Source organism: Saccopteryx bilineata, chromosome 9 (genome assembly GCF_036850765.1).
Source record: "Saccopteryx bilineata isolate mSacBil1 chromosome 9, mSacBil1_pri_phased_curated, whole genome shotgun sequence".
Lineage (NCBI taxonomy): Eukaryota > Metazoa > Chordata > Mammalia > Chiroptera > Emballonuridae > Saccopteryx > Saccopteryx bilineata.
This window is the reverse complement of record NC_089498.1, coordinates 63,664,803-63,678,881: the sequence shown is the minus strand read 5'-3', so window position 1 is coordinate 63,678,881 and position 14,079 is coordinate 63,664,803. Positions and strand designations below refer to the sequence as shown.

The 14,079-nt window shown below is 33.1% G+C and overlaps 1 protein-coding gene across 2 annotated transcripts in view; it reads left to right on the top strand.

Moving 5' to 3' along the window:
- The window catches only part of RTKN2 (rhotekin 2), a 73,752-nt gene that overhangs the window by 28,536 nt on the left and 31,137 nt on the right, over positions 1-14,079 (top strand). The window contains exons 6-8 of one of the 2 annotated variants that reach the window (XM_066243682.1): positions 1,983-2,177; positions 11,881-11,975; positions 13,493-13,519. In XM_066243682.1, the coding sequence (XP_066099779.1) occupies positions 1,983-2,177; positions 11,881-11,975; positions 13,493-13,519 (317 nt within the window). The remainder of the gene's footprint in view (positions 1-1,982; positions 2,178-11,880; positions 11,976-13,492; positions 13,520-14,079) is intronic. The other variant, XM_066243683.1, reaches the window with a different exon arrangement.

Genomic DNA, 14,079 nt, shown 5'->3' with positions numbered 1-14,079 from the left:
CAACTTTATTTATAAGATTGTCCTGAAATATGTACCATAGGAGAAGCACTTTAGTAAAATTTGAGATGTTCTTTTTCTTATGGTAGACTTCTTTCAAGTACTCCATAACAGTAAAAAATTGGGTGATCCTCAGGGCTATTTTTATTGCTCCTGCTCTTTTACAGGCTCATTTTATTGTGGTCATAATACAGTACCAGAAAGAACTCCTTAGGTAGCCATAGAAATCATTTTTAACTAACATAAGTTTTTCCTGGACCCTTTCAGAAGTTCCATTGTCCTAAATCAGTGTGTGATTTGTATTTCTTTCAGTGTTTCAAAGACACTATCCTGATATCTAATTATTAATAGTGATTTAATTATTAAAGTAAAATCAGTATACATGGTTTTTGCCATTTTCAGATATGGAGCTATGCAGCAGTTAAGATTTGAGAGTACAAGCTTTGCCACTCACTAAAAAAACCCCAAAAAACTATTGCAAACCATGTTTTGTGGCTTCTGTCCAGTGTCCCATCATTAACTACCCAACACAGAAAAATAAAATGCATTGTTCTTGGGTTATTAGCAGTAGTGCAGGCCTTCTTATAAGCTCTGTTGAACCAAAGCAATTTATTTAGGATCCCCAAAATATCACCAAATGCTTATATAATTGAGACTAAAAAATAATTTTCTAATTTACTTAAATACATTTATTTCCATTATTAACTATTGCAAGTGCATTTTTTTTTTCTGTCAAGATTATCCTGTTAATGGGCTCTCTTCTTCACATCATTTTGCTATTGTTTGTTTTACCACAAAGACAAATACCGTAATTTATTTTCAGGGAAGGAACAATGCAAGTTACTTGGGGAGACAGCACATGATTTATAACTTTTAAAAATTCTCTAAATATTTTAAATTGTTCTAAAAATAACTGCAGTCAGATGTTCTAAAGGTTGTTTAAAAATGTGCTTTTTGTTATGGTTGTTTTTAATAAGTGCTCAATATTTATGTATCTCTGGTTTTCCTCTAAATATTGACATTTGTTAGTCATTACCAGGAATACTGTATGTTTAAAGTTGCCAAATAAAAAACTATAAAAATATCTGGGAATTAACTTGGACTTATGCAAACTTTGGAATGGCCATTTAAATCTTAAAAAGTCTGCGCTGCATTTTTAAAACCTCTGAGGCTGCTGAGTCGTCTGTAGGCAGCATCCTGAAGAACCTCTTGCGGTTCTAAGTGTATTTTATTGTTAGTGACACCACCACAGTGTTTCATAAGAAAGGTAGCTCATTGTGTCTGTAAAAGGGTAAAGCCAGACTTTGCTGAAATTGTAGAATTTCTGCATATTAATTTAATAAATATTTATTGAGTACCTTTATGCTAGGTTAAGAATACAAAGATTAAGACAGCACTTGTCCTCAAGTAAATTTATGCCTTGAGTCTATCTCTTCATGTTTTGTTTGTTTGTTTCCCCTATATAACCAAATACTGAAATGTTCTTTTAGAGTGATTAGGCACATAAGATGGGTTTCAGGGGGAGGTAGCTGCATGTGGTGAGTGGACTGTAAGTGCCTATGAAAATTAAAGGTTTTAGCAGAAGAAACCTTTGTTTCTCCTTTTTTGTCTTTTTGTTTTCAAACTTTTTAGGAATAGTCATTTCAGGAAATTATATATATAATGTAAATAGCTAAAAATAGGTGTGATAAAGGAATGACAAGGAGAAATAACATTGGCAGCAAAACATTTTATTCTTTTTCTTTAAGTAATATGTCTACATATTTGTTAAATTTAGTTAAGATTGACCTCCTTTAGAAACTGGTAGCTCTGAAGTTACAGTGATGCTCTCATTTAGATACTAAATAAACACCGGCAGATCCTGTCTCATTAACGTATATTGACATAAACCTATTTCAAATGCTAATTTTAAATTATGAAAACACCAGAGGATAACTTCATTTTCTACTGAGTTAAATTCCTAACATTATGAATACTCTTTTTAGTAATGAAGCAAGGCCAGACTTTGAGATAAAGGTGGAAGTATATAGTTGCTGTACAGAAGAATCTTCCATAACCAACACACCAAAAAAATTAGCTAAGAAACTGAAGACATCTATAGGTAAAGCGACAGGGAAGAAAATAAATTCAATGCTTCAGGAAAATCACGAAACGTGTTTATCCTTCAATCCTGCTATTTCGTAAGTTTTTAATACATATAGTGGCATAGTATAATTATGTAGTATGACATTTTAAAGTCTTGTATGTGGAGTGTATGTTTACATTTTAAATGGAAAAAGCATCCTGAAGCAGAAACAAAACTTGCTGTCTGACATTTACCCTGCTGAGTTAGCATTAATACCTTATTTTGAAAGTAAGAATTTGGGTGACAGTGTGTGTTTAGTGATTTGAATTCCAGTATTTACCAGAAAGATGAAATGTTTTTCTTGAAAGGAACTATTTATATGTCAAAGTATATATATTACAGATCAGTCTGCTAACTGGATTTCTATATGTCATGCTTTTTTTCTTACAGATTTTTAAAAATATTTTATCTTTATCACAAAACCACATTACTATTATCATACCTAACAAATATAAAATAAGTCCTAAATATCATCTGATATCTAGTCTGTATTCAAATTGTTGCAATTCTGCAAAAGTGCTTTCATGATTTGTTTGTGCAAATCAGGATTGAACAAGGTCTACAATGTTGCTTTATAGTGAGTCTATAAGTTTCTTTTATTCATTAACAATTTCTCATCTAGTTTTTTTTTTGCTATTATTTATTGAAGAAACTAGATGTTGTAGAATTTTCTATATTTTGAATTTAGCTAATTGTATATTTGTGGTTTGTTTAAAACATTTTTTTCTTTCTTTAAATTTTATTTAGAAGATTAAATTTAATGGGTGACATTGATCAGTTAGAGTCCATAGGCTTCAAGTCAACATTTCTATAGCATTTGAACAGTTGATTATGTTGTGTACCCATCATGTAAAGTCAAATCATTTTCTGTCGCCTCATATTTGTTCCTCTTTACTCCCCTTCCCCACAATGCTCTCCCGTGCCCCCCTCTCCCTGGTAAACACTTCACTTTTATCTGTGTCCATGAGTCTCAGGAAAACGTTTTTCTCTACCCTCTGCATTTCCTACAACTGGTGGGTGGTGGATGTAGAGAACTGATTAGGTTCAGGTTCTCTTTTAGGGCAATGATACCTCCTATTGATTATATGTGCTTCCTTCTATCTCTCATTAGGAGGCCTTTTCCCACTTTTAGTTAGGTTAAAATTGATCAGTGGGTTCAGATCTTGCCAGCCTTATTCATCTATTACAAAGTTCCCTATCAATCTTTTATTTAATGGTTTTAGCAGCCATTACTGGAATTCATTATTTCATCAGGGATTATGGTTTGGTGACTTTCTCAGTTTGTCTTGTGGGGTTTTTTTTGTTTTGTTTTTTTTTTGTATTTTTCTGAAGCTGGAAACAGGGAAAGACAGTCAGACAGACTCCCGCATGCGCCCGACCAGGATCCACCCGGCTTGTGTTTTTTTTTTAACCTGGAATCCTCTCAAAGAAGTTCCCGTCATGTGAATTCTCTGGATATATATACAAAAAACTGATGGAAAAAAAGGCAGGAAAAAATACCTGCTTCTTTTATTTACCCAATTTTAGAATAATAAATTGATACACTGGCAATCATGGAGATGATCAATGTTATCTTTTATTAGAACTCTTAAATTTTTATATATTTCTGTCTCAATCTATTACAGGTATTATTTTCTTTGAAGCTAAATTGTCCCATAGTTGATCTCTGGGAAGCTTTTAAGCTGACTCCTGCATGGTTTTGACACAGCCTAATCTCTGATAGCTTCTTTGCTTTATAACACAAGATGATCCACTTTATCTGGTATTTTTTGCCCAGACTTAGAATTATCATTTCATCAAGGAGCCCTGGTTTCTTGTAGATACTTTCATTAAACATTGTGTTTGTTGATTCACTAATTGTTTTATGTTTCTTGGGAAAACAGTTGATCAGGCTACATTCCTAGAATTTCTTTGCATGTCTTAGTAGAGTAGGCTCTTCAGCATGCCAATTTTACTATAATTAAAAAACAAAATAAGGTATAATTCCTGGAAGTATCAATCATCACAATGTAATTAAATAACTTCATGTCAGATATATTTCATGTAGAAAATGCCTTGGGACTCTATCAACCATTGTGGCTTTCAGTCTATTTTGATTGAGACACAATGGTAAGAAATACATTTTACATTATGACATTAGGACACTACTACATAAGCATATTTTATGAAGCAATATTTAGCCCTTGCTCTTTATAGTATAATTATCAGACTTTTAAATTCTGGTTATGTTCAGTTTTAAAAAAATACTTTTTATGATTTATTAACATGCTTTCAAGATCCATGAACATGTCCCATTCACTAAAAAACAGTCATAGAAGTTAAAACTTTCCTAATGTAAATGTCATTAAAAAAGAGAAAAGGGGCACTTGATTTTTTTTCTTTTAGAATTAGAGCCATTTAAAAAGTTTTTAGGTTAAGATTGTGCCAAGTATTTGCTGAAGGGTACTTTAGCTCAACCATCTATAATCCCTCTGTAAAATGGGAATAATGATATTATAATAATGTAATTAGCCTGACCAGGCGATGTCGCAGTGGATAGAGCGTCGGACTGGGATGCCGAGGACCCACGTTCGAGACCCAAGGTCGCCAGCTTGAGTGCAGGCTCATCTGGTTTGAGCAAAAGCTCACTGGCTTGAGCAAGGGATTACTCAGTCTGCTGAAGGCCCACAGTTAAGGCACATATGAGAAAGCAATCAATGAACAACTAAGGTGTCGCAATGTGCAACAAAAAACTAATGATTGATGCTTCTTATCTTTCTCTGTCCCCATCTATCCTTCTCTTTGACTCTCTTTCTGTCTCTGTAAAAAAAAAATATATATATATACACACACACACACACACATACATATATACATACACACACACACTAGAAAGCCCGGCGGTCATACAAAATGACCACTGTTCTAGATATTATAAATTGTAATTAAAATGATTTGTGCAAAGGTGTCTGCTAATTCAAACTGAATTACCCAGGGCAGGCGGCGAGGATGCCCCTTTGCTTACTTCCCCACGGGGTTTCCCCCTTCTACTTGCTTAATTGCTTAAAGTAGAGTGCAATGAAGGAAACCACTGGCGGTACATTTCTTAAGAGCCACCGCTAGCTCAATAAATAAAGGTGATTTAAATAATAAAATGTTAATTCACATGTCAAAGATCTCTTTGTACACAACATTTCTTGTGTAGATCTTTCCATCATTTTTAAGCTCGCCTTGCAGAGGACCATCAATTATTTTTAATTTTACATCCCTTCTTTCACGAACTCTTGAACAGGCAACATAAAGTTGACTGTGTCCAAATGCAGGCTCAGGTAAAAAAATGCCAACACGCTTAAGCGTTTGGCCCTGAGACTTATTGATGGTCATAGCAAAGGCAAGTTTTACAGGAAATTGTCCACGTCTCAATTGAAACGGCAACCCTGTTTGAGATGGAGCCAAATCAATTCTTGGAATGACATGTATTTCACCTTTAGAGGAGCCAAAGACTCAGCTATTATGACATTATTTTTCAATTGGAGAAAAATAATGTCTTGTACCATTGCAAAGACCCCTTCTGGTGTTAAGATTTCTTAACAGCATAATAATTGCTCCAATCTTTAACCTCAATTTGTGAGGTGGCATGCCAGAAGGCGGGACTATTTGAATGCTGTGGCAACTTCACCCCATTGGCTAGTACAGTTATGCAAGCAACCAATAAGCTATCGGCGACAGACACTTAATCCGCATATAATAAAGATATATATATATAAAATTATATATATATAATTATATATAAAAAAATATATATATAATTATATCTAACTCCAAAGGATCATTATGAGATTCCAAAAGATAATTTGTGAACTTAGCATACAGTAAGCATTTAATAAATGTAGTTCTTACCATTGTTAATATTTTTACTGGCCCAAGACCAGTGCTTTTTCTGAATTTCTTTTTTTCAAACTTATTCTGAAGCACTGCAGTGTAGAAACTGCACAGGATTATAAAATGTAAACATATATTTTAAAATTTAAAATCATTGTTTATAATTTCATAGAAGATAACCCAAATGATATTAGAACTTGTATTTAACCTATATTCCTGTTTGAAGCCTGGAGGAATTTTTGAGGATAAAATTATTTAGTATTAAGTTCTTTTTATTAGGGATTGGCATCTTTGTTTTGAAGTATTCACTCTTCTATTTATAGAGTTGTCATTCTACTTGGTTTATATCTGAATCCAAACAGTAATTTTCTTGACTAACATTTCCCATGAATCTTGCATGCCATTTATTACCATTCAAGTTGGCCAAAAGATGAATAAGACCTTTTACAACATTTCACCAAATCATATTCAAATACCAGCATCTTATTGCACTTTTGGTGTGATTCTCGAGTATATGAGATTAAACTCATAGCCCAAGACTGCTCTTACCCATACTTCCTTAACTGACCACTTCAGCATCATGTAAGAGTTTGAGAACAGCATTAATAATCAGAATGCTTAGGGGACCAATTTTATTTATTTAACAGTGATCTGGTTCAAGATCCCTGCAAAGATTGCTAATACAGTTTTTAGTTCTTATCCAAAATGGGCACAAAAGATCAAATTTGAGCTATGTATATCTTCTCTAGTAATATGGCATGTGACCAAATACAGCTATTCTTCTTCACAAAAGAGTGTATTTTGCCTGACCTGTGGTGGCACAGTGGATAAAGCGTCGACCTGGAAATGCTGAGGTCGCCGGTTCAAAACCCTGGGCTTGCCTGGTCAAGGCACATATGGGAGTTGATGCTTCCAGCTCCTCCCCCCTGTCTCTCTCTCCTCTCTAAAATGAATAAAAAATATATATATATATATTTAAACAAAAGAGTGTATTTTATTTAGACTATAATTTAAAGTAGTGATTTATTTTTTCATAACATTTTTGGATAACCCCCACCCAATCTTACAACAGTTGGCCTATTTGATTTAAAAAATGTAGCTGATTAAACTTTTGGGAACTCAATATTAGGGTTGGCTAAAAAAAATGAATATAATGTTTTAGTAAGAAAATGTTATCCTGACAAGAATGTTTTAAAAATGAGATCATTGTTGGTTTTGGAAGCATTACCATTGTAATTAGTCATAGTTTAAAAATGAAGTAACTTGAAATATCATCATAAAGTATTGTTTGATCTAAAAGAAGACAGTGAACATTTTTGGTAATTTTTAGCATGCTTCCCTCATGTGATTTCATTTATTCATTTTATTTGTGGAATTTAGCTTACTGAAATTCCTTTAGCTAAATTTTCCCAGTTCTTCTACTAGCTGAACTGACTACTTTATGCTCCTTAAGAACTATTTAGTACATTATTTTTCACTGTGAAAATATGCATAAACAGTCATCTTGTAAAAATTGGTAATATTGAGAACAATTATTTACTTGACAAAAAGGTGTACTAATAAGCCACTATGATGCATCTTAAATTAGATTGAATTGTAAAACAAGTACTGTATATTAATACTTATCCAGGATAGGTTGGTTATTTATGTTTTGAGTAATGAGGATATTGATGGTTTGATTGATTTTTAGAGACAAGAAGGTAAGGAAGAGAGAGGGGAGGGGAAAGGGAAGCATTCATTTGTTGTTTCACTCAGTTGCACATTCACTGGTTGCTTCCTGTTTGTGCCCTGACTGAGGATCAGACCTGTAACCCTGTCATTTCTGGACAGTGTTCTTAACCAACTGAGCTTACTGGCCAAGGCCTAACTTTCTAATTTTCATTCAGTTTTATCTAAGTACTGGTTACTTCTAAATTTAATTCTCCAGTATTTTTTTCTCCTAACTCCAGATTCATATATCCAGCTTCCTGCCCTTTATACCATCTAGATAGCTAAAAAAAAAAATTTGAACTTGTCCGAAATTTAGTTCTTACTTCCCATAGCTATTCTTCTCTTAGCCTCATTGTAGTTAATAACATTTTTTTTTTCTAGTTGGCATAGGCTAAAAGCCTTGCAGTTGTCTTTGGCTAGTTATTTTCTTTCATGTCTACCCATTGTCCACATTGGATCAACTTTAAGAATACATCAAGATTCTTACTGTTTCTCACCACCCCACCAGCTACCACTCTGTTCCCGGCCTGCATCAGCTCTTGACTGGTCAGTTGCAGTGGCTTTCTAGTTGGCATCTCCATGTTCATTCTCTTGGCCTCTGTGGCCTGTTGTCCATACAGCAACCAGAGGGATCAAAAATAAAAGTCAGATATTATAGCAAGCACATCCTGCCACTTGCTTCCCATTTCACTCAGAGTAAAATCCAGTGTCCTTACCATGGCCCACATGGCACTGTATGTATAGTGTCTGCCCCCACTTACGTCTGGACTTCCCCCTCTCTCTTCCCCACAGTACTGCAGCCACACCAGCCTATTGTCACACGCACATAGCATCGCTGTCTCAGCAGTTACCCACTTGCTGTCAATAGCCTCCTGAAAATAACAGGTTCAGCACTAACATGCTAAAAGGGAGTCTATTTTCCATTATTTTAAGTGGGGAAAATGGTAATGTAGTTTCAAAAAAATGTATATATCAGTGACAAGTTGTCATGTTGATATAATGCTTAAAATATTACACCCCAATCACCAAAACAGCTAATATGATTGTTAATATTAATAGACAGTTTGTGTGTTGTGATGTTTGCTCTTTTATATTGTGATTTCTGTTCTTAAATGCTTTGTTTCTTTCTTCACGGTTTTCTTTAATACTTCCTCAACTTCTTGCAGGGAGGTAAACTCATTGTCTTAACACTAGGGGAATAAAAGTTAATTTTGAAATACACTATAGATAACTTGTTCAGGACAAATGAATAATATGTAGTAGAGAATGAGGTAAGAGGCTGAGTATGAGGCTGGTGCCTCTTAGCTCTAGCAACATTGGATATTTGTTGATACTTAGTGAACTTTTCCAAAATTTTACATGAGTCTGGCATTATACCAATTGTATTCAGAATGTAACTTGAAACTTTACTCATGTGTTATTTTGTTTAAAAAAGTTTTAGGAACAGAAACATAGATTTTCCTCTATAAACACTGACAAAAAACATTGAGTATTGAGAGACATTTCTAATCTATGACGATTGCATATTAAAACCAAGGTAAATCAAACCCTCATGCTGTATGCCTTACAGTTATACAAGGATGTATGTCAATTAATTCTCAATATAATTGGAAAAACAAAAACAAGAGGTGTTCTTAACAGGAGTAACATTCTGTGGGGTATCGCATTATCTACGAAAGGTGCGCATGAATGCATGCATTCCAAACCTACTACATACATACATACAATATTTTTTCTTGTAATAAAGATTTTATTAAAGACTTAGTAAGAGACAAATGTTTATAAAACACATAAGCTGGAACAATTAACACAGATTCCCATCAGACTTTTCTCTTTTTCTCCAAAGTTTGTCTATATGGCTGTTCATTTGCTTGCCTCCTTTTTTTATAACAGGCTTTTTAATGTTTTGAATGTTAAGATTTTACTATTTTGGGAAATTAAAATGTCAAGAAGAGTCTCAAAATAAAATTAAGATTACTAGCACAGAAAAATAACAATTATTATTGAACAAAAATTCACTTATCACCCCAGAGTGTCAAGATATGAAATTTATTAAAAATTTTTGATACTTCGGTAATAGTGCTATTTTAACAAAGGAAGCTTAATGAAAAAAATGGGGTTAGTAATGAAATCCTTCATTTTCCCTTACTACAGATAATAATTCCAAATCTTTAAAGTTGCTAAACTAGAAGGAGATTTATTCCTACCCTCAGGAAATAAATACGAATCAGGTTTCATCATTACCCTTCTCCAGTGACTTCCCATTATACCTGGAATTAAATCTGCCTTTCTTCCAAGGCTCACAGCCTTGGTGATCTAAGCCCTGCACTTCCAAGCCTGTGTTGTGCCATGTTTCCCACTGGCTGGCTGTGCTTCATCCATATTCATGTTCTTTTAGCCTCTGTGCATGCTGGTTTGTGCTTAGAATGCTTTTCTGCATTCTTTGCTTGGCTCCATTTTTTTTATTCGTAACTGTTAGTTCTCTGGAGTGTCCTTTCCCAATTCCCCCCTACCTAACAGAGGTCCTCCATATTTTTTTTTTAATTTTTATTTATTTATTTTTTTACAGAGACGAGAGTGAGTCAGAGAGAGGGTTAGACAGGGATAGACAGACAGGGACAAAGAGATGAGAAGCATCAATCATTAATTTTTCGTTGCACATTGCAACACCTTAGTTGTTCATTGATTGCTTTCTCATATGTGCCTTGACCGTGGGCCTTCAGCAGACTGAGTAACGCCTTGCTCAAGCCAGCGACCTTGGATTCAAGATGGTGGGCTTTTTTTGCTCAAGCCAGATGGGCCCGCGCTCAAACTGGCAACCTTGGGGTCTCGAACCTGGGTCCTCTGCATCCCAGTCTGATGCTCTATCCACTGTGCTACCTCCTGGTCAGGCGGTCTTCTGTATTCTTATATCCTTTGTTTCTTTCATAGAAAAAGTTGCATTATAACTTTCAAATGTGAACATTTGATTTTTTCTTCTCTCTTGCCTCAGAATATAATACTAAGTCTTATTTACCATTAATGCCCATCACTTTGCATAAGACTTGGCACATAATAGGTATTCAGTTAATATTTTTGAGTGGAGATACTTTAAAAGAAACATAAGTTAAACCAAATAATCTTCAGATTTTCTTAAGATAAAATAACAAAAAGAGATAAAGAGTTGATTAATCACATATATTAACTTTATCATTTGTAACATCTAAATGTGTTTTATTTTCATTTTTTTCTTTTGGTAAAATATATGTAACAAAATTTACCATTTTAATCATTTTTAAATGATTTTAAAATATATATATCAATGACATTAAGTACATACACAGAGTTGTGCAACCATCACCACCATCCATCTCTAGAATTTTTTTATCTTCCCAAACCCAAACTGTACTCATTAAACAGTAACACGCTGTTTTTGCTTTTCCCAGCCTGTGGAAATCTTTATTCCACTTTTGTCTCTGGCTTTGACTTTTCTAGGTATCTCATATAAGTGGAGTCATATAGTATTTGTTCTTTGTGACTGACTTATTACATTTAACATAATGTCTTTGCAGTTTATCCATGTTGTAGCATGAGTCAAAATTTTCTCCTTTTTAAGGCTGAATAATAATATTCCATTGTATGTATACACATTTTGTTGATCCTTTCACCCTTGGATGGACAGTTGAGCTTCTTCCATTATTTGGCTATAGTGAATAATTCTGCTATTATGGGTTTCATAGATCTATTTGAGTCCCTACTTTCTTCTGGTGTATACCCAGAAGTAGAATTGCTAAATTATTGGTAATTCTATTTCTACTCTATGAGGAACCACCACACTCTTTTCCATAGTGGTTATATCATTTTAAATTCCCTTCATCAATTTACAAAGGTTCCAACTTGTCTGCGTCCTGGCCAACATTTGTTTGTTATTTTCTGTTTTTCTTTGTCACTATTATTTTTCAATAATGGCCATCCTAATAAGTATGAAATGGTATCTCATTGTGGTTTTTATTTGCATTTTTTTTAATCACTAGTAATTTTGAGCATGTTTTTTTTAGTCATTTGTATATCTTTTTTGGAGAAATGTCTATTCAAGTCCTATGCTCATTTGTTAATGAGATTTATTTTTTGTTGTAGAACATTTAAATATTTTATGTAACAGGATGTATACTAGAGTACTTAAAACATGTCTGCTTTCTCACTATTAGTGGTGCAAAGTATAATTTGCTAGCTCATACTACACTGACTTTGGAAAGTGCTGAGGACAGTTTCAAGACCCATAATCTGTCTATTAATGGAAATGGTAAGTTCAATCTATATTTTACTTATTACATATGTTATCTTAATATATATGTGGTAATATTAATAATTTTTTATTTTAATGTGTTCCCCTGAAGAGGATATTGGCTTAAATAATGTAGGCATGAGTGAATCTGTGGGTTTTTCAAATCAGTTCATCCCTTTTCCTCCAAAACGAGCAGATTATTTTCTTCTCTCTATGCTGTATGCCAGAAATTTGTTACTGAGGCCAGTTTATTGAGAACAGAAAGATTTTGTATATTCTGAATTCTTGTCTTTGACTTGAAATTGATGACTTCACCGCTTCTAGTTGGCAGTCAAAGACCTGTTTATTTTTAAATTTGAAATTAAGGAAGCCAACCCTTCTGTTGGTAGCAGAAGATTTAAGAAAAGGTAGGTCTAAATTAATCTTAACCCTTTTCTTTCTAGATGATATTGGTAGTTGTTATTTATACAAAGGAAACATATATCAATGTATAGAAATAATTATTGTAGTTTACACATTCTATATTATTGTGAGAGGTATAAGGACATCAGTTGTGATTGTGGATTTATTCTAGTTCTCATAGTTGTCTTTTTTTGCTATATATAATTTAAGCCTTTGCTATTTGATTCACACAATTTTAATTATATATTTTCTTCCACTCTTACCTCAAACTGTGCCTATTTTTATGTTGTATATATGCTTCTAACAGGATTATATATTAGATTTTAATTTTTATCCAATTTGACAGTATTTGTGCGGGGTTTGTTTTTTGTTGTTTTTGGAGCATTTAGTCATTTTGCATTTAATACCAAATAGTTTATAACCCATGTTATAGGATATTAAATATTTGGACTTAAATCAGTCCAGTGGATTTAAATCCTGTTTTTCTATTCATCTTACCTATTTCATCCATGGTGGTTCTTCTGTTCTGTCTTACCTTTTACAGAATTGATAGTTTCATCATTTCAGTTTTTCCTTGTTCTAATTAAAGTTATAATTATTTTTCTCATCTTTTAGAAATTGCCTCTAGAAATATTAATAATACTTATTAAAGTCTAAAATTAAAAGATTGTTTTATCTTTTCCTCAGACAATGCAAGGACTTTAAAATAAACTTATTTCTCTGACCTAGGTGCTATTGTTATGTATTATAATTCTATTTGACTTTTTAAATTCATAAGATGTTTTATGCATTTAATATTTATTTAGGTTTACATATATGTGTATATGGACTACTTATATTTTATACCTTACATCTGGTATAATTTTCCTTCCGTTTGAAGTATAACTTAGAATTAATTTCTTTTAGTATGTTCTGCTGGTATTACACTTCTTGATTTTTTGTTTTTGTGTGAAGATAACTATTTTTGTTCATTCTTGAAAATATGTTTTAAAGAATATAGAAATTTGGCAGTTAATTTTTTTTTTTGAGTATTTAAGATATAATTCCACTATCTGGCTTTTAGTGGCTGTTGAAAATGATTTGTCAGTATGTCACTTCTGTGAAGGTAACTTTTCATTTTTTCTTTGTCCTAGGCTTTCTGAAGTTTCACTATGACATAGGTATAGAATTTCATTTATGCTGCTTTTGGAACTCCTTGAACTTAAGTTATTGATTGGTGGTTTTCCTTAATTCTGGACAAAATCTCACTTGTCTATTCAGACTGCTTCTGCTTCTCTGTCCTGCTTTTCTTCTAGCATCCTGTTAAACCTGTTAGTCTTTCTCACTGTGTGCTCTATGTTTATTACCCTTTATGGTGTGTTTTTCACCTTTTTATCTGTCTTTGTTGCTCTACTCTTTTGTTTCTTTTAACTATCTTCCATTTCCGTTATTCTCTCTGCAGCTCTGTCAGATTTGCTGTTACACATTTATGCCAGGTTGTTTATTTTAGTTACTGTGTTTCTCAGGCCTAGAATTTTTATTTAACTCTTTCAAATATGCTATGCCACTTTGTATTTTCTATATACATTGTTAATATTATCTTTTAGCTTGTTATTAAAAGAGTAAACATAGCTGTTTTATAATCTCTGATTAGTAATTCAGATATATAAAGTCTTTCTGGGTCGGTTTCTTTTGTTTTTTTTCCTATTGGTTTTCACTCAGGATATCTTAATTCCTTGCT